This window comes from Staurois parvus, unplaced genomic scaffold, assembly GCF_062004578.1.
Source record: "Staurois parvus isolate SC_StPar_1 unplaced genomic scaffold, SC_StPar_1.0 ptg000696l, whole genome shotgun sequence".
NCBI classification, from domain to species: domain Eukaryota; kingdom Metazoa; phylum Chordata; class Amphibia; order Anura; family Ranidae; genus Staurois; species Staurois parvus.
Genome location: NW_028318492.1, coordinates 3,965,724 through 3,986,846, shown reverse-complemented (window position 1 = coordinate 3,986,846; position 21,123 = coordinate 3,965,724). Strand labels below are relative to the sequence as shown.

At 39.1% G+C, this 21,123-nt stretch overlaps 1 protein-coding gene across 2 annotated transcripts in view; it reads left to right on the top strand.

Annotated features, from left to right (window-relative positions):
* FRMPD4 (FERM and PDZ domain containing 4) overlaps window positions 1-21,123 on the top strand; it is a 463,469-nt gene that overhangs the window by 411,957 nt on the left and 30,389 nt on the right. For both annotated transcript variants that reach the window (XM_089652996.1, XM_089652997.1), the window contains 4 exons: window positions 4,583-4,690; window positions 15,518-15,649; window positions 19,994-20,113; window positions 20,601-20,737. In XM_089652996.1, the coding sequence (XP_089509122.1) occupies window positions 4,583-4,690; window positions 15,518-15,649; window positions 19,994-20,113; window positions 20,601-20,737 (497 nt within the window). The remainder of the gene's footprint in view (window positions 1-4,582; window positions 4,691-15,517; window positions 15,650-19,993; window positions 20,114-20,600; window positions 20,738-21,123) is intronic.

Below are 21,123 nucleotides of genomic sequence, written 5' to 3'. Positions count from 1 at the left end.
ATGCATTTTTATGTAATGGTCTACATTCAAATAATAAAGCGATTTTACTGAAATTTTTGTTGCAGTGCCTTTAAAGTCCGCAATTTGGCCATTTTTTATTTCCTTTTGGTTCATTATACTAGTCATCATTGGACATGGCACATAGGACCCCGTTATATGCCCCCACAGTCTGTCACTCTGTGTTGGGTATTTCTTTATGTCTTTACTAGAAAAATGATAGCTAAAACCTCCATTGCACACAGTGTATATCATCTGCTCTGTTGCTGGTCCTGCTGTTGTTCTGTATTCTCTCCATTGCACCTTTGGCCTCATTTTCCTTCTATTACTCTTTCCATATGAGATATTCATTTCTAATAGTGCTCTTAAAGGGTCATGCAGATTTTAATAGATGAAAAAACATTGGATGATAAGAAAACTCAAATTATGATGCAAAGCATATGCAGAAAATTGTGGTATGTGAAGATCACTTTGCCATTAAATACGCAAGATAATTGTGTTCCTTTGGATCAGCGTGTACAAATATTTTTAGAACCTGACTTTGAGCGCAAGAAATCATGTGATGATTTGTTGACAGGAATAGAAAGCTTGTTTCAAGCTTCAATAAGAAAAATAATCGCAAAAGAGAACTAGGGCTGTTGGAAGCTTTGCTTAGGCTTATCTGACTCACTACCGCAACAAAATCTGCTATTAATTAGTGAATCACCAACTTTAATACAATTCACAGTGTTGTGATAAGGAGCCAAGCAACATGTTAATAGCCTTCATACCACTGAGTTTAAAACAAGAGAAAGCCACCCACAGACTCCCCACAGCACACAGTACATTTTCACGTAAGCAGGCAGTATTTTTAACCCGTTACCTAATTGTCGTTTTACAATGGCAGGATTTGAAATGAAATTCCCAATGCTAATATTCCTTTCTTCTGATTAAATCTCTTGCCAAATATTTTTCTACTCACAAATATTCAGTTTTATGCTGAAAGTTCAGATTCTGGTCCTCCTTTGGGAAACTGTTTAAACAGCAAAGACCTTTCGTGTGCTTGGTACACACTCATCTCTCTTGGGAGACAAACATTGAAATACATTGCAAAATTTTACAAAATTGTCCCTAAGAGTTGTGTTGTCGTATATTACCATCTGTGAAAATTGCAAAGATTTAAATATAGTATCTTCAATACAGTTCACAATTAAGGAAGGAAATGCTTGCACAAATCCCTTTGGAAAAAGAAAAAGGAATACTTTGCAAATGCAGATTTTAATAATGCTCCTGTAAGCAAATACCTTGCATACATGAGATTACCCAGATTTCCTTTTGAGTATGCACCTCAAAGGTCTCTGGCAAACTTAAAGTGACTCTTCACTTTAACAAAAAAAACTTGCTAACAGGTGTATCTTCTAAGTCCTGTTCCTCTCTCCGTGTGCCCACACCACCAGCACAACAACTACCACCACCACCCTTACCACCACTATTACCAGCAGCCAAACTGACAGCTGGGAATTGCTATGTATTACAAAGTAGGAGCCACTTTCACAAAGCAGCCACTCCTGTCTGCAAACATGATTCAGTAATACAGTGTAACAATCGGGGTGGACTGACAACTCATGGGGCCCCTGGGCAATAGGGGATCATGGGGCCCCTATGTCCTTGCCCAAACTCAAAAAAGCCTATGAAAAAGGTACCTACCAGGGGCATCTCATGGGGCCCCCTACTGACCCCAGGACCTCGGGCTGTGCCCAAGTTTCCAAATGGTCAGTCCACCCCTGGTAACAATTTATTTATAAGTCCTCATGCACACTGGACGTTTTTACAGCTGCAGTTTTTGGCTTTTGGCGTTTTTTTTGTACAGCCAGTAAACTCCCGAGCATGTTATCCTCTGCGTCCATACACACATAGACTGTAATCAGCGTTTTTTAGCAGGGATTTTTTGGCTGGAAAAAAAACAGGACTAGTGGGTTTCTAGAGGAGTTTTTTTAGCTGTAAAAACAGTCTAACGCTGAACAACATGGTAACATGCAGCAAAATATGGTAAAGCGCGCTAAAAACTACAAACGCCACTAAACGCTAATGCAAAAACGCTAAAAAACACTGAAAAACTCACATTTTTAACGTGGCTTTACATAGCTAGCGCTACCAGCTTTATTTAAAAAGTCCAGTGTCATGGAGCCTAATAACTTATAATAATGTTTATATTGTATTTACTAATACATTATTTTGTAGAACAAAAATGTGACCATTGATCTGCAAATTGCATCAGTTAAAGAAACCTTACAAGTAAAAAAGACATTTTAAAATAAAATGCCTTGCTATTAAACCCCGTATTAACCCTTAGTTAATACTAATCAGTTAAATGAACTTATTATTTCTCCTCTCTCCTTAGCTATTATTATTTTTTTATATTATATTTTAATTTTCTCCTCACTTTTTACAATGAATATTTACATTTTCATTTCATTTTTTATGAATAAAAAAGTACAAAACTGATAAAAAAGACTTTTTTTATTGGCAAATAACTTGACTGTGGTCTATGTTTCTTCTGTGGGGACTTCCATAACTGTCCTTTCACACGGGTGTTCAATATGTCTGTTTTTCATCTGTCCGTTTATGGTTGAAAAACAGACACCCATGTATTTCTATGGACAAGCAGATGATCACCTGTTTACATGCGTTAACCGCTTTCCCGCCACCCAATAGCAGAAATACTGCTACAGGGTGGCAGGGCTGTGCAAAATCACGTATATATACATGATTTTGCATTTTCATTGGCGGCCTCAGCTGTCGATCACCAGGTCCCGTCTGGTGTTCCCCCGCCGGCACCCAGCGATCACTGAGTATCACTGAAGGGGAGGGACCTGTATGTATACAATACAGATCTCTCCCCTGTCAGCTCCTGCACATTGCTTTGTATTGCTCTGCATAGCAGAGCAATACAAAGCAATGTGCTGACACTGGAGAAAGACACACACAGCACACAGTTAACCCTTTGCTTACCCCAGATGTTAACCCCTTCCTCCCCAGTGCCATTAGTACAGTGTCAGTGCTTTTTATTAGTACTGATCACTGTAAAAGTGTCACTGGGGATGTTAGTCAGTCCCCCCCAGTGTCAGAATGCCTGCCGCAGTCCCGCTATAAGTTGCTGATCGCTGCCATTACTAGTATACGAAAAAAAATTCCAGTATATATATATATATATATATATAGCCATTTGTAAATGCTATAACTTTCATGTAAACCAATTGATTTGCACTTATTGTGATTTTTTTTTTAGCAAAGACATGTAGCAGAATATATTTTGGCCTAAATTTCTGACGAAATTAGTTTTTTTTATTTTTTTACTGGACAGGTTTAATAGCAAAAAGTCAAAAATATTGTGTTTTTCTCAAAATTGGCAGTCTTTTTCTGTTTATAGCGCAAAAAATAAAAAATGCACAGGCGATCAAATACCACCAAAAGAAAGCTCCATTTGTGTGAAAAAAGTACATAAATTTAATTTAGGTGCAGTGTTGCATGACCACGCAATTGTCAGTTAAATAACGCAGAGCCATATCCCAAAAAATGGCCTGGTGAAGGAAGGTAAATCCTCTGGAGGGCAAGTGGTTAATGTCCGCATCTGTTAACATCCATTTTTTTGAACGGAAGAAAAATGTTTTCTTCTGTAAAAAAAATTGGAACGGACAAAAAAAAGATGTAAAAGACGAAAAATGGACGTAAACGAATGTAAACAGGCATATGGTCCATTTTTGCATTGGTAAAGGATGTCAAAAACTGATGTAAACTGCTGAAAAACTGATGTTAACTAATCCGTTTTTTTCTTTGAAAAAACGTGACTGAACTGATGAAAAAAATGGAATGCCCATGTAAAAGGACCCTAACATTTATTTGTACCTGTCATTGGGACAGGAAGCAAGGGAGAAATGTTAAAACAAAGACCCAAGGGCCTGTGTCAGACAAAGACTACACAAAGGCCTGTGTCACTATGGAAGATTCCTCCTCACTTCCCAGAGATACCTTGTCAAGATATGAAAAGCTGTCAATGGCAAAAGGAGTGAGAGAACAAATATGGCAAAATAAAAACAAAATCAGACAAAAGTTCAAACTTTCAAACAAAGGCAATATTCACTCAAAGCTATCCAACACAAGAGGCCAGCAGATTCCCAGGAGTTTATTTTAAAGCAGAAAAGTAATTAACATGGACTCTGTAAGTTATAGAAGCATTCACAGAAGATATACCGGTATATCATACATTGGTGTAGACTTACAAAAACTGGTGCATTCCGAATCTGGTGCAGCTGTGCACTGTAACGGATCAGCTTCTAACTTCAACTTGTTCAATTAAGCTTTAGCAATAAAACCTGGAAGCTGATTGGTTTCTGTGCAAAGTTGCACCAGATTTTGACTCTCCAGTTTTAGTAGATAACCCCCAATATGTGCAAATATAGGGTATGTGACCTTATATTCTGTGATATTATATCTGCAGCTATGTTAACTAATGTATTTTATTCAGCTCTATCCTTTAACATCTGCTTGACCTACTCAGTTAAAAAGCTAACCTGAGTTTTTTTTTGTTCTTTCTTATCTTTCACAGGAAACAGTCAAAGATAATTCCCTTCTATTCATGCCAAATGTTCTAAAGGTGTACTTGGAAAATGGACAAACCAAATCCTTTCGCTTTGACAGTGGCACTTCTATAAAGGTAAGGCTAAGGTTCCCCATTAATTGTAAGTGCTTTATTCGTTTCTGACTGCTCCAATGAAAAAGAGACACTTTATACATTTTAACATGCCAGAATTGAACCCGGAGTAAATCCTACTAAGCCTTATAATACAGTTAGAAGCGTATTAACTTTCAGTCTACAGGAAATCTTAAGCACCTCTTTACCAAAATAATCTTAAATTCCAATCACATCTGCCACTGCCATTGTGAATAGGATAAAACCACAAAAGCATTTGAGAGCAGCAGGAGTGTATTAAAGTGTAAACACAACATTTCATATTCCTAATATATGCCTGCTGCACCATGTACTTGTATGAAAGAGTATCCTGTTCTCTTTGTATTGCTTCCTTTGTGTAAAATCCCTGGTGTTCCTGCCAGCCTCTCTGATTTCCTATTAAAAACTGACCACATTAGGCAGGAGAGTACAGTGTGGTCAGTTGTATGTGGTGCTGGAAACTCTGCATACTCTCATCCAATGATAAGACTTCTGATGACACCCCCTGCGCAGCCATTCACTGGAAAGATCAGTGTTATGCTGTTTCTCCTCCCCTAGCTCCATATGCAACTGAGAACAGAGGGTATATGATCACTTTTAAAAAAAAAGGTATTTATAATGTTTTCATATCTATACACAAATGTTTTACCTTTAATTTCTATTTTAAACAAATGGGTTGTTTTACAAGGTTGGTGTTTACATATACTTTAAAGTACAGATATGTGTATAAAATTGCCTATTGTGATTCTTCTGTAAGTTTTTATCAAAGACTAAGTTACAGTAATGGAATCATTACTAGCCTTACAGCCTTGTATTTTTATTTAATCAGTCCATTCGACCATTACCTGAGTAGACATAAGCTGGTTTGTTTCCTAGGCTTTGTGGCAGACAGCTGTTCCTCTCTAATTTTCTAGGTGACCCTGGCTTGCAACCTTTTGTTCTTTAGTTATAGTCATTGTTTTAATGGTTTTCAAGCCCAAGGTACAGCTCTGTAAAGCACTGTAATAACATGGTGTTATAGCTGTTCTATACCAAATGCCTGCTTTTCACTCTTCCAATACTTGACCTTCCAGCAAGACAAAATCTGTCAATGTGTTTACATTTCTCAAATATCCTCTTTTTAAAAAACCAACTTCAAGAGGGGACACAACATTATTTCCCCATTTTTAAAGCGGAGTTCCAGCTGAAAAAAAAAAATAAAAGTCAGCTGCTACAAAAACTGTGGCTGCTGACTTTTAAAATACAGACACTTACCTGTCTCTCAGTCCAGCGGTGTCCTCACCAAGGCTGGTTTCACCTGCCATTTTCTCTCCCTGGTGCCGGCATCTTCATGGTGGGCACCCGGCTGTGACAGCTTGTGGCTTCACAGCCGGGTGCCCACTGCGAATGCGCGAGAAGCGCTGCGCTTTGTGAATGGCCCCGTAGTCTTCTGGAACCTCACACATGTCCTAGAAGACTACGGGGAGGAAGGGGGGAGGACAACTTCCGCTTAGGCAATTGCAGAGGAAGTGGGAGTGGATAGCTGTCAAATTCGAAGAAGTAATGGGTTGATTTTAAAATGCATAGGCTATTTCAGAGCAATTACTGAGTGAACCAGAAGATGAATAACAATAGTAACAAATTTTGTTAAAATTTGTTTTGCTTCACTTTTTCATTTTCTAACAAATTCCACATTTTCAGAATGATTCGAATTCTGTATGAATAGCTCATTGTTAAGGAGAGGGCCAGGAGTCTGTCCGCCGCGTCCTTAACAACCAGTGACTCATCAGCTGTCCCCACTGTCTTCCCACTGACAGCTGAATGTAAAAAAAAAAATCGCTGGTAATGTAAAATTAAGAAAAAAAAAGGCATGAGGTTCCCCGACCCCATCCATAATTGGCCCTTCAGGTCTGGTATGGATTTTAAGGAGAATCCCACACCAAAATTAAAAAAAAATGTGTTGAATCCCCCAAAATCCATATAAGATCCTTACCTGAGCATGCAGCCCAGCAGGTCAGGAAAGAGGGGGGGTTCCGCAAGAGGCCCCCCTCCTGAACCATGCTAGGCTACATGCCCTCAATATGAGAGGGTGCTTTTGGGTAGGGGGGCCCCCAAACCACTTTCTTCCCATGTTGATGGGGACAAGGGTCTCTTTCCCACAACCCTGGGTGGTGGTCTTGGGGGTTTGTCGGTGGGGAGGTTATCAGAATCTTAAAGCCCCCTTTAACAAAGGGACTCCCAGATCCCACCCCCCCATGCGAATGAGTGTGGAGTACATAGTACCCCTACTCATTCACCAAAAAAGTGCTTTATTAAAAATAAATAAATGTCCCCTGAAGAAGATCCAATGTCAATCACAATGAACGCCAGACATTGACCTGGAAAAAAAAGAGCTCCACACTTGATGAAGGCTCCTGCTGTCTGACAGTTCTTAAATAGCAAAAGGGAAAGGCCACCCCATCATGTCGCTGGGTGACCCCCCTTGTGACATCATCAACCGGGGAATCTAAACATTTTTGGAAGCAAATCCTATGTGTATATCCCAAAATAAAAATGTACAAAATGGGATGCTTGCGCATAGGAAGGTGTACTTATGGGGTACCATGAATCTCAAAAGGCATACAGAATTCTATACCAATATACAAACAAAGTAACCAGTGGAAGTGAGACTTCAGTGTGTTCAAAATTTCATGAACTAACTCTTCAAAGTGAGGGAAATTCCGCATCACAGTGTCACAGGAAGATAGGCAACAAAGTGACACAGAAATAAAAATTAACACAGTCAATCTGAATACTGTAAAAAGAAGAAACAAGGACATAAGAGGCTTCAATCATGAAAACCACCAGAAGCAATAAAGGCATCCCAGACAAATGTCTGTCCTATGTTGATTGTGTAGCAAAACCAAGAGCAAGATTCATGGGATGAGATGCAAAGACTTCCAACTGCTTACAAGAAACAGATTTAAAGAACTGAGACCCGAAATGGGACTAAAATAAGGAGTAGTTTTCGAGTGGTGTTGGAATACAGTGTTCGTGCATTTTGTACAGCAACATCGGTATTCAGTAGAGATATATTCCTCAACCAGAAGATGGCAGTGTTTATAAGTTTGTAGCTGCATCTATGGTACTGTATACTCTATGTCTTTCTCTGTAAAAAATATTTCCTGTTTCCTGTTTGCAGTGAAGCAAGCAGAGAAGCACATGTGTTCTGTAGGGCTATATATAGAATTTCTAGTATATACTGACCCACAGACTTCACTACTTTTTGAGTCTCTGACTTAGAACACATATGTAAATCAGGAAAGTCAGAGCAAAAAAGTCTTTATCTGTGTACTTCTTCTTTGACAGCAATGCAGTAAAGCAATAAAAATAAGCATGACAACCAGGCAACTAGCATTTCCAAAGGTCAGCAGTGGCAGCTTCCACGTTTCACTCATAATGTATCACGTACCTGGTGGTGGAGGCCAATGGAGAGAGGGCTTCCCTTGCGGCTAAGTTCTGAGAGTGGGACAGCGGGAGTCAGGCCCAAATTTGCACAGGTCGCCTGTAGGAGTGCTGGTTGGTGGTCCACTCAGAAGCACAGCTGGTGCACGCAGATAGGTCTGCAGATAGGAGGCGCCTGTGCATGGTATGCAAGCCCTTCTGGGATTTGGATGTTTACTGGGTAGCCGGTTCAAGCCAAGGTCAGGTACCAGGTGGGAATCAGAGCGGACGTAGTCAGATGGGAAAGCCGAGGTCATTCACAGAGGAGCGAGAGAAAGAGAGTATCCGTAAGCCAAGCCGAGGTTAGATCAGGGGTAAATCAGAGTAGACAGGTCCAGGTCGAGTCGGTAACAGGAAATCACAAGTCAGAAACACATGAAACAGGAACCAGGAACAGGGCACGGGTAGCTAAAGATCATCCAGCAACCAGAGGAAGTGATGAGCCACCTTATAAAGGCCGTCTGGCACAAGACTGAGGTTGATGTATACTTCTGCGGCCATGTAGAGTAATGGCAGAAATGCCAGATCTTCCAGAACTCCTGCCGTGGACAGGACCCTGACATAATGGTTTTCCTTTAATCCTTTTGCTGTCAGAGATATTTTTGCATTTTTTGCACATACAATAAAAAGCTAATTTTAGGCCTGAAGATTAGTTAAACCCCCTAAAATGGTGAATGGGGACCCAAGAATTGTTGCTCCCACTGTAGCATGCATGGGATACCTAATATGTGTGGCACATTGTTGTTTTTGTACTTAGGCACACCAACTTAATTTTATTCCTATCACATAGGTGATAGCATATATGGAGTATATGATTTTTTAAAGAAACAGCAGGTGTCTATTAGACCCCTAATGTCACCCCCCCCCCCCACACACTCTGTTGAAGCTAATGTAGCCCAGATTATGCTTGGTTAACATCTTCTGAAGCAACAGCAGCTCATTTATCAGAGTTAGCTGTAAAGAATGTAAATATCCCAGTAGATTCTGTACACCAAACACTCTCCTTACATCTCTCTCTTGTTCCCTCAACCTCTCATTCTTTATTCGATCAGCGGTTTGAATGAAAAAAAAAAGGAATCGATTCCCTCATCCACACATTCAAGGTGGATCGGGGAATCACTCCTGAGGAGTTATTGCGTTCTGCAAGTGGGAAGGCTTCCTCACCATCAGAATACACTCTTCAGCTACAGGCTGGTTTTACAGAAGTCGATCAAGAGATTGACTTTAGTGCAACCAGCCTGCCCATAGATTTATTGAAATTCAGCCAAATTGTTGCAGCATATGCCACAAGTCAGCTTTGTTGTAACAATCCATGTGTAGGTGGCAGACAGGTTTTTGCAACATATATACCACATGCAATGCATCCACCTTTGTATGTACTATATGCTTTAGTACTGAAATACCTTCAGCTTTCTGGTTAGGTCAGCAAAATACTGGTTTTGTCCTCTGACATTTTGCTTTTGTCAGTACAGTACTAATGGTATCTCTGTGGATATGTTTATGATTTTTCTGGCTGTGTCAGTTTAGTACTGATTGTGTCATCTGCAGGTGTCAGTAGGATACTGAATATGTTTATGTGGACATTTGTGTCTGTGTCTGTATGGTACTGATTATTATGTTCCTGTATACTAAGTATGTTGCCTCTGCCATCATGTTTCTGCTTGTGATTGTATTGTAATATTGCAAGTGGTGATAAATTAGATTTTGTTCTGTACACTTCATTGATAGGAGAAACAAAAGGTTGCTGGCCTAGGGGGGAAAGACATTTTAATCTTCCCCAATAGCCAGTATAGAATATGGATATGGATCCCCAGCATGAGAAGGAGATGTGCTGCAGCTGCTCCACTTTACTCTCGGCCACAACCATACCACGCTGTAACTGCCTGACACATCACCACATTTGACCTAGACCAGTCAGGAGAAGCAAATGTCCAGCTTCTGTTGGACTGGCTGCTGTACACACAGGGCTGAATCTGTTGAATATTCGGCCTGTGTGTACAGGCATTAGCCCCCTCTTTGACCATGGTGCAACCATGTGCACTACCATTAGACCATCACTTCCATTTCAGTTGCATGCTTTTCTATTTCCTCCTACTCATTGGTGTGTGCAGCCTTTTGCATTAGGGTGTGCACCCCAAAGCTCAAACACACATGCATGTGTGCGTATATATACCCTGTATATTTATATATATATATATATATATATATATATATATTTATTCCGCATATACTTGCTCTGACTTCTGCTCAACTCACTCATGACACAACACCATAAGAAGGCTCACTCAAACTTAACTGTAGTACTAGTAGAAAGCAAGGAGGAGGCAGGATCCTCTTTGGGGTTGTTCCTGCAGTCCTACATGAGAGGCAGGAGGACCTAAAACTGCTGGGGGAGATGGTAGGGGAGGAGGTTCATCTCGATAATGTGCATGTCATCTAGGACAGTTTGCAACTATGGGTGATTGGGGTGTGCCTAGGCACATCTGGCATACCCTGTGCACACGTCCTACCCCTCACCAGCATTAAAGAGTTACCAGGTATGTGTATAATATGCTATAGTGTCATGATAGTATGTGCTGTTGTGGCCTGTATAATGTGTAGGCCTATCACCACCAAACAGTTCTCCTAAAAACAGTAGTATCTCCACACCTACTATATACAGTGGAGCACTACTTGCACTGCTATGAGATGGGCCCCAACTCTTGATTTCTCTAGTGGGTTCAAGTGCTCCAGTCTGACCCTGATCAAGCTGACTATGGTCAGCTTGGACAACATGGATTAAATTGTGTTCTATTGCTATCTAATGTATGTGAGTAATTTTTATGAAGCAGTGACATCTGGGTGGTAAAGCGGATAATCTACAGATACAATGATATTTGTTGATGACATCTGGGGAATAGTTTGGGTCTTGTCCCTTCTGTGCTAATAGTTTCCAAATCTCGCCAAGGTATCCTGATGGCACATATATTTGCTGGTTAGCGTAAAAAAAAAAAGACTTATTCAAAAAGCAATGCAGAAAGTGCTTTACCAACAAGAATCAATTGAAAATAATCTTTTACTGAACTGACTTCAGTGACCGTAAATCTGATTAGTTATATCAAGAATTACACTTGGCACGTCATTGTTGCTCTTTGCAAAGTTTTACTGAACAAGCCTGACCAAGACATTTGAAAGACTATTCAAAAAATAATCCATCTCCATTAGTCTCTGCCCTACATGTACTCATATAATGCATTTGTCATATATGTCCGCTATTTTAAGACACAAAAAAGATGAAAGTTTACATTTTGCTTCCAGTAACCTCTCATGGGTTTATTTATTTTATTTATTACATGTACTTATATAGCGCCGTCAATTTACACAGCGCTTTACATATATATTGTACATTCACATCAGTCTACCCAGTGTTGTCCATGCAGCCTGAAAAAAAAATTGGTTACATAAACGAGAAACCATTAACATACTGTTCATTTATTTATGACAAAACAAATGTAATATACAGTATGTCAGAACACTTAGTCTCCATGCACATTGGTTTAAAAATCGCTCCTTCTACGGTAATTTTGTGTTTTGTCTATAGAAGCAGCTCAATGTTATCCAATGTGTCCATGCATATTAGGATGATTAGAGGGATATTTTAAGCTCAATATTTAAAGGCAGGAAAAACCCCTTCTGGTTTGCGTTTTCAAAGGAGCTTTCTGGCAGAAAAACGCTAAACTATCCTAAACTCCCCTAAACTGTGTACACAAACGCTCTATTTCAGCGTTTTTTTGTGCTAAGGGAACAGACTTTTTTTTGAAGCCCAGTGTGCATGGAGCCTTATAGAGGAGCTTTAAAGAGTGCTAACTGATAACTCAGTCAGAATTTACACTGCTGTACTATGAATAATTGCACTTACCATTGGGGGTTAAAGGGAAACTATAGTCCTCTCAACATTTTTAGATGCAGCATACATATGAAAGACATCAACTGAATAAAAACAATCCACGTACAACCCCTGGCAAAAAGTATGGAATCACCATTCTTGGAAAATGTTCATTCAATTGTTTAATTGTCTAGAAAAAAGACATTCCTCAAAACTATATTTAGAAAAAATAAGAAAGAAAACTGTAGTCAGTTGCAACTGTTTTTGCAGATCAAGCAGAGAAAATGTGGAATTACTCAATTCTGAGGAAAATCATGGAAATATGAAAAAAGACACTACAGTGCACCACTAGTACTTTGTTGCACCACCTCTGGCTTTTATAACAGCTTGAATTCTCTGAGGCATGGATTTAACTATCGACAAACAGTATTCTTCATCAATCCGGCTCCAACTTTCTCTTATTGCAGTTTCCAAATCAGCTTTTCAGATTGGAGAGTTGTCATGGACCATTTTCTTTAATTTCCACTATAGATTTTCAGTTGGATTGAGGTCTAAACTATTTGCAGGCATACCATTGACATTATGGGGTTTATTTACTAAAGCTGGAGAGTGCAAAATCAGGTGCACGTCTGCATAGAAACCAGTCAGCTGGCAGGTTTTATTGCCAAAGCTTAACTGAACATGTTGAGGTTAGAAGCTGATTGGCTACCAGGCACAGCTGCACCAGATTCTGAGTGAACCAGTTTTAGTAAATCTACCCCTGTATGTCTTTCTTGAAGGAGAGATTTCACAGCTTTTGCCCTATGGCAAGATGCAATATCATCCTGAAAAATTATATCACCAAACATCCTTTCGATTGATGGAATAAGAAAAGTGTCCAAATTCTCAATATAAATTTGTGCATTTGTCGAAGATTTAATGACTGTCATTTCCCCTGTACCTTTATCGGACATGAAACCCCATATCATCAATGATTAGGGAAATTTGCATGTTTTCTTCAGGCTAGTCGTCTTTATACATTTCATTGGAACAGCACCAAACAAAAGTTCCAGTATCATCACCCTGCCCAGTGCAGATTTGTGATTCATCACTGAATATCACTTTTATCCAGTCATCCACAGTCCATGATTGCTTTTCTTTAGCCCACTGTAACCTTGTTTGTGTTTAGCTGTTAATGATGGTTTTCATTTGGCTTTTCTGTATGTAAATCCCATCTCCGATGTCTTACAGTTTGGTCACAGACATTGACTCCAGTTTCTGCCCATTTGTTCCTCATTTCTTTTGAAGTGCATTTTCTGTTTTCAAGTCATATTGCTTTAAGTTTTCTATCTTGATGCTTTGATGTCTTCCTTGGTCTACCAGTACGCTTCCCTTTTACAACCTTCCCATTTGATTTGTACTTGGTCCAGATTTTAGACACAGCTGACTGGGAACAACCAACATCTTTTGCAACATTCCATGATGATTTACCTTCTTGAAGAAGTTTTATAATCCTCTCCTTTGTTTCAACTGACATCTCTCATGTTCGAGCCATGATTCATGTCAATCAACTTGGCGCAACTGCTCACCACGGTGTGCAAGCACTCTTTTTTAACTGCAGACTAATTAGCAGATGTAATCTGATGCAGAACTGCAAAGTACATGGTGATTCCATAATATTTTCCTCAGAACTGAGTGATTCCTTATTGTTTTTCTCTGCTTGATCCTGCAAAACTAGTTGCAATTGACTACAGTTTTCTTTATTTTCTATTTTTTTAAGTGTTTCTTAAAGCCAGAAGGTTGGAATATTAAATGAAAATAGTTTTGAGGCATGTCTGTGATTGGTTTCTTTTCTACACAATTAAACATTTGAATGAACATTTTCCAAGAGTTGATTCCATACTTTTCGCCAGTGGTTGTATGTTAATCAAAAACCTTGCTCCTGTGTATAGTTTGTAATCATCTTTGCACATGGGAGCAGCCTTTTTGATCATGTTATATTACTGCTGATTGAAAACAATAAACTGTCTTTGGTACTGATTGGTAGATAGAAGGCACGTGATCTAGTATGGTCTCTGGAGAGTAGTTTTTCATGCATAGCCAGAAATACATACTACTTACTTTAGTAAGCCTGGCAGGCTCTATATTGAAAACAAAGCAAAACAAACAGAGGCCACACAGGCCTAGTGCATTACCTTAAAAAAACATTTATTAATAAAAAATAATGGGTATTATACTCACAGATGACAATAATGTCAAAGGCAGATCATAAAAGAACAGCACTGTCCAGTCCACACTTGGTGATGCCCACAATAGGAACCCTGGACTTCTAACAGGCTAACACGTTTCGAGGACTTACCTCTTCTTCAAAGTTAACCTGAGGAAGAGGCAAGTCCTCAAAACACGTTAGCCTGTTAGAGGTCCAGGGTTCCCATTGCGGAAATCACCAATTGTGGACTGGACAGTGCTGTTCTTTTATGATCTGCCTTTGACATTATTGTCATCTGTGAGTATAATACCTATTATTTTTTCATCAATAAATGTTTTTTTAAGGTAATGCACTAGGCCTGTGTGCCCTATGTTTGTTTTTCTTTGTATCCAGTGCATTTGGACTTCCATGATCCTTTGAGGGCAGCAAGGTGTGCACTTTCCAAGGCATTCGATATGTGGTTGTAGCCTTTGTGGAGTCCATCCCCAAGCACAGGAGTATATGTGTACACCATTTTAGGCTCTATATTGAACCTTATTGATTCATTTGTAGTTTGAACTATCGGTACAAGTCCCCTTTAAATTTTTAACACGGCCAAAAACGTTAAACTTCAGATGAAACTCTTTTCTCCTCTTTATGTTAGGCAGTAATTAGAATTGCTATTATAAGTAGATTATGTGCTAATATCCTTCCATTAAGCAGAATCACATTCCTGATCAACTGTCAACACTTGGATTTGAAGATGACATTAAAGTAGTTTGGTCCTAGAGTCTGCCACTGTCTTATTAACAGAAGCAATGAGTTCCTAAGCTTCATAGTACAACTAGCAATGTTTAATTGGCGCCGTAATCTACCTAATCTAAAATATGTCTATCTCATTCTCCATTACATGTTTCATTGTACTTAGCATTTTCTGTTTAATGATCCATGCCATCTGTCTTTGGAACATCCAGAAGCGAAGCTTTTCAGGGCAGATCAAAATGTACACAATTTTTCACACATATATTATTAACTTCTGGAGAATCAGAACATTACTGTGAATTATTTTACTGTTTTTGCTGTTAATCATTTTTATTATTTCCTTCAGGTTGGTTATAAATTTCTCCTTTAAAAAAATGCAAACCTGTTAATACAAATTAACCCGCAGAAAGAGTGATTCGAGAAAGAGATAGATACTGTAGATAAACAGATAGATAGGTGGATAGATAGATAGATAGATAGATAGATAGATAGATAGATAGATAGATAGATAGATAATATTTGTTAAGTGTGCACTGATACTGTTCTGTTTTTATAGGATGTTATATTAACACTCCAAGAAAAACTTTCTATAAAGTGCATTGAACACTTTTCCCTGATGTTGGAACAAAGGACAGAAGGAGCTGGAACCAAACTTCTCTTATTACATGAACAGGAGACACTAACTCAGGTTTCTAAATCTTACATGGTATTCACGTTAACACATTTCAGCTGAAGGCAACAATTACAATATTACAGCTTGGCATTTGTAAAAATGTTCATTACTGTTTGATTGCTCCAGTGCCATTTGTGGCTTGTTTACAGAACATCAAAAAATAACTATAGATAATTAATGGAGTATGCAATAGAAAAGTATGGAAGGATGTCCAACCTATGGTTAACCTCTTCTCATCCTCAATCTGTATATAAACCCCTTCACGCCTAACGGTAAAACAAATCTTAATGCCTAAGCACAATTTTGCAACCTATGGTTAACCTCTTCCCATCCTCAATCTGTATAGTAAGGTTCCTCAGCATGATGCCCATGCTGGGAATACATTAATAAATTCCCATCCTTTCTGAACCACCAGACAACTTTTTGTGCAGCTGGTGGGTATGAATATTGGCTCTCAGTATCGACTCCAGTACCCACTGGCAATTGGGAACCAATGTGGTAAAAAGAAAAATAAAGTGTTGTATTTAATTGTATAGGTGTATTTAAGTGTATGATATGTCTGCCCATGTGCCAATATCTAACAAAAACATTTTTTAATGTGTGTGTACGAAAAAAAAGTCTTAAAGGTCTTTTAAAAATACATAAAACATATATAGGAATACAAACTGTTTATAGAATTATTGTCATGCTAACTGATATATGCTGATACTGCTAAATTTGGCCTTAGCACCTAGGCATCAATGACTCTAGTCATGAAAGGACTAAAGAAAGTCCTAGAACTGACAATTTACCCTGATATATGCTGATACTGTTAAAGTGGCGTAAATGTGAGGGAATTGTCAGTGTCGGACATATTTCCAGGACCAGTCCCTCCAGTGGAAAAATGCATCTTCAATACAGATGCTGGCACACTGCATTTGCATTCATCTGAAGGTAAATGGCTCATATTAATAGGATATCCTTAAAGATTTCTTTCTAACTATTTAGTGTGAATTATTTTTCGCATCATAAAATCTTTATCTCCTTACCTATAAATGCAATTTCAATGCATTTTTTTTTTTTACGGCTAACATACAGTAGCCAGATGTCGCACCAAGAACTAAAAGCAGTATCACTTGTCCTGGACATCTCTGAATCCACCAGGACCCACCATGATGTAATCTTGCTACTCAGCCAATCAGCATAAGCAGTGTATGGGTATAATTTGGAGTAAAGGGAAGGACTGAGATTCTTCAATAAGTTATAAAGTCTGTGTGTAATACAACCGCATACCATGATGAAGAAATACATGTTATCGCCCCCTGAAAGTCTGAAATGACGCAGATGTCTCTTGATCATTACTCAGTGTGCAATCAAAATACACTATATTGCCAAAAGTATTGGGACACCCCTCCAAATCATTGGATCCAGGTGTTCCAATCATCTCCATGGCCACAGGTGTATAAAACCAAGCACCTAGGCATCCAGACTGCTTCTACAAACATTTGTGAAAGAATGGGTCGCTCTCAGGAGCTCAGTGAATTCAAGAGTGGTACCGTGAGAGGTTGCCACCTATGCAGTAAGTTCATTTGTGAAATTTCCTTGCTGCTAAATATTCCACCGTCAATTGTTAGTGGTATTATAACAAAGTGGAAGCTACTGGGAACAACAGCAACTCAGCCACAAAGTGGTAGGCCACGTAAAAAATGATCGAGCGGGCAACTCATGCTGAAGTGCACAGTGCATAGAAGTTGTCAATTGTCTGCGGAGTCAATAGCTAAAGACCTCAAAACTTCGTGTCTCCTTAACCTCCCAGGCGGTATTCCCGAGTGTAGCTCGGGGTAAAGTTTCAGCACCACAAGCGGTAACCCCGAGCTACACTCGGGAATACCTTGCAGCGTTGCTCCGGGATCTCTTCTGCACTTACCTTGTCCTGCGCTCCCGCGATGTCCCTCCTGCAGTGTCCCCGGCAATGTCCTCCGGCCGATGCCAGCATCTGACTTCTGGGTTCCGTTCCCTGCGACGTCAGGGATGGGGTATGGGGGACAGAATGGATGGGTATGGGGGACGAAACTGGTGGGAAATTTAAAAATTTCAAAAAGTGACATTTACTAAATACACTAAAATCACATAGACATTACTGTATCAAACCATTTCACATACATTTTGTCCCTAGTGCTTTGTCCTGTGCCCTGCCTGCATTTTTACTGTTCTTTCTGCCTGGAAACTGAGAAATGTCCATGGCTTTCAAAAAACATCCTTTTATGTCAAAAGCGATTTTAGACCAGCTAGAGAACAGCAAAAGTAAATTAGAACCACTTGCAGAATTAAGTGATAATGATTTGTGGGGAAATTCGTCATCAGACACTGAAAACGATTTTGCAACTTTGCTCAGTGATGTGCGAACTTGGCGCTATATTTCAAATATCTTTTTTTGTTTGATTATATTATTGAATTTAATTTATTATTATTAAATTATTATTTTTTATGATTATTTATTAAATTATAATTTACGATTTTGTGTTTCAAATTTTAACATACCCGGGATGTTTACTAGACTGTTGTTCGGACAGATTTCAGTGAGTTATTCCTAAAAATTACAGGCCTACAATAAAAAAAAACTCATATTTCCATGCAAAAAAATTAACAGCATTGAGCACATAAATACTGACATAATCAGAGCGCTAGGGAGGTTAAGATTAGCACAACAACAATGCATAGAGAGCTTCATGGAATGGGTTTCCATGTCCAAGCAGCTGCATCCAAGCCTTACATCATCAAGTGCAATGCAAAGTGTCAGATGCAGTGGTGTAAAGCACGCTGCCACTGGACTCTAGAGCAGTGGAGATGTGTTCACTGGAGTGACGAATTATGCTTCTCTGTCTTGCAATCTGATGGATGTGTCTGGATTTGGCAGTTGCAATGAGAATGGTGCTTGCCTGACTGCATTGTGCCAAGTGTAAAGTTTGGTGCAGGAGGGTCTATGGTGTGTTGTTGTTTGTCAGGGGTTAGGCTTGGCCCCTTAGTTCCAATGAAGGGAACTCTTAAGGCATCAGCATACCAAGACATTTTGGACAATTTCATGTTCCCAACTTTGTGGGAACAGATTGGGGATGGCCCTTTCCTGTTCCAACATGACTGCGCACCAGTGCACAAAGCAAGGTCTATAAAGACATGGATGAGCGAGTTTGGGGTGGAGGAACTTGTCTGACCTCAACCTGATAGAACACCTTTGGGATGAATTAGAGCAGAGACTGTGAGCCAGGTCTTCTTATCCAACATCAGTGCCTGACCTCACAAATGCATTTCCAGAAAAATGGTCAAACATTCCCATAGATACACTCCTAAACCTTGTGGGCAGCCTTCCTGGATTTGAAGCTGTCAGAGCTGCAGAGGGTGGGACAACTCAATATTGAACCCTATGGACTAAAACTGGGATGCCATTAAAGTTCATGTGCGTATAAAGGCAGGCTTCCCAATACTTTTGGCAATATAGTGTACCTATATGTTGTCCTCATTATATTAAGATTATATCTTCATTGGTATTTGTAACCTTGTATAACGTTTTGTCATTGTCAGATATGGACAGTTTGACACTGGTGACATCACTGTCACCAACAGTTTGGAATGCGATCTACAATAAAAAGGGAGACAATACAGTTATAATACAAATAAAGACGAGAGGGTTAAGAGGACCCTGCACCCCAGAGCTTACAATCTAAAAGGGAACAGCAAGTGGTACAAAAGGTAGTAACAGTGTGGGTCTGAGCTGATGAAGACAGACAAGCTCTGTTGTTGGGCAGAGGTGGAACAGGCCTCCCTGAAGAGATGAGATTTCAGGATTCTCCTAAAAGTGGACAGAATATGAGACATGAAAGTATGAGAGTAATAGTTCTGGTGATGTATTAGGCACTGTACCCACACTGAAAATGAACCAGTTATAAATATATTTTGTTTTCTGCCCCTTAATTACTTGACTTGCATATCCCATATATTACTATTTACTCTAACCATAGTATGAGTAATGGTACCAAATTCTTTTCAAAACCTAAAGTACACCACACCTACCTGCATACCCCTATGCAGTATATGTATAGTAGTTAGATATACAATAAAAGACAACTGTCCATTAAATTCAACTGGGTAAAAAAAATGTCTGCATGGGTAAATCATCATTTAATGAAATAGTATAACTGAGTATGTACAGTATTTCAGTAATAACTTTAATACCATTCTAGTAGCTCTGGTTTGTGTACATTTTTGGTTTAACTAATGCAGGTTTGGCATTTTGTGTGTTGTGAGAGCTGTCATTTTTCAGCTAACAAGAAAAAATTCTGTTTTGTGAAAGCACTATTTTTATATCCAATTTAAAATGTCTAGGTGACTCAGAGACCCAGTTCGCATATGATGAGATGTCTGTTTAGAATAAGTTTTGTTCCAAAGGATCCAATTGACCTTCTTCGAAGGGACCCAGTTGCCTTTGAATACTTATATGTGCAGGTAAGGGCTTATACTTATGTAGACAACTGTTGCAACTTAAAGTTTAATCACTCCTGTCCTGTACAGCCAAGGAAGCTGCCATCTTAACCTCTGTGCGATCTGAAGTTGCCATGGTGCTGCAAGTGTGATCATTTATGACATCACCCATTTGATGGCTTGACAGTTCGGTTCAGAGCCCAAGCAACTGTGATAGTTTGCATTCATGGCATGCCTTGAATGTAACCATTTTGGGAAACAATTCAGTGGGTTTAGTTTTAATTTAAAAGCTTTGCATTTTTATTAAAATGTTATGTAACAAAATGAAATAAAAATAATATTGACAACTGAATTGCGTTATCAGAGAATGTGTGCTGATGAGAATGTCACATTGCCTTCCATTACCACTAGCAATCATGAGCTATGTCAAATGCTGGTTTGCAGATATTTGTTTTCTTATGAAATGTACGCATTACTTGAGTCTAATGCCCCATCTGCTGGTTGATTTCAGAGTTGCAATGATGTGGTTCAGGAGAGATTTGGACCAGAGTTGAAGTATGATATTGCTCTGAGACTAGCAGCACTGCAGATGTACATTGCAACAGTCACTACCAAGCAGACACAGAAAATCTCTCTAAAATATATTGAGTAAGTATACTTGCTTAGCCACTCAAGCATATCTTTGTGAACCCTCTGCATTATTACAAACATATATATTTATATATTGTAAAATGTTACATTCTTTTGACATAATATAGTTTTGTGAATCTGATATATCTAACACCGTAGAATCAGAAACTGTACAGCTTTGTAGCAGGGGAAAAGCCCTTCAATTGAAATAGGTCATATATTAGGATACTAAATTCCATGTTCCATTGACAACTGTCAGAAGTGGGAATTGTCCTCACTTTAGGGAGATTTTTACTCACTTCCTGTGCTGTCTGTGGGTTCGGAAGAGAAGGGAACTCTCTTACATTATCTTTCTAAAATGTTTATTAAATAAACATTTACCATAGTGTGCATTCATGAAACTC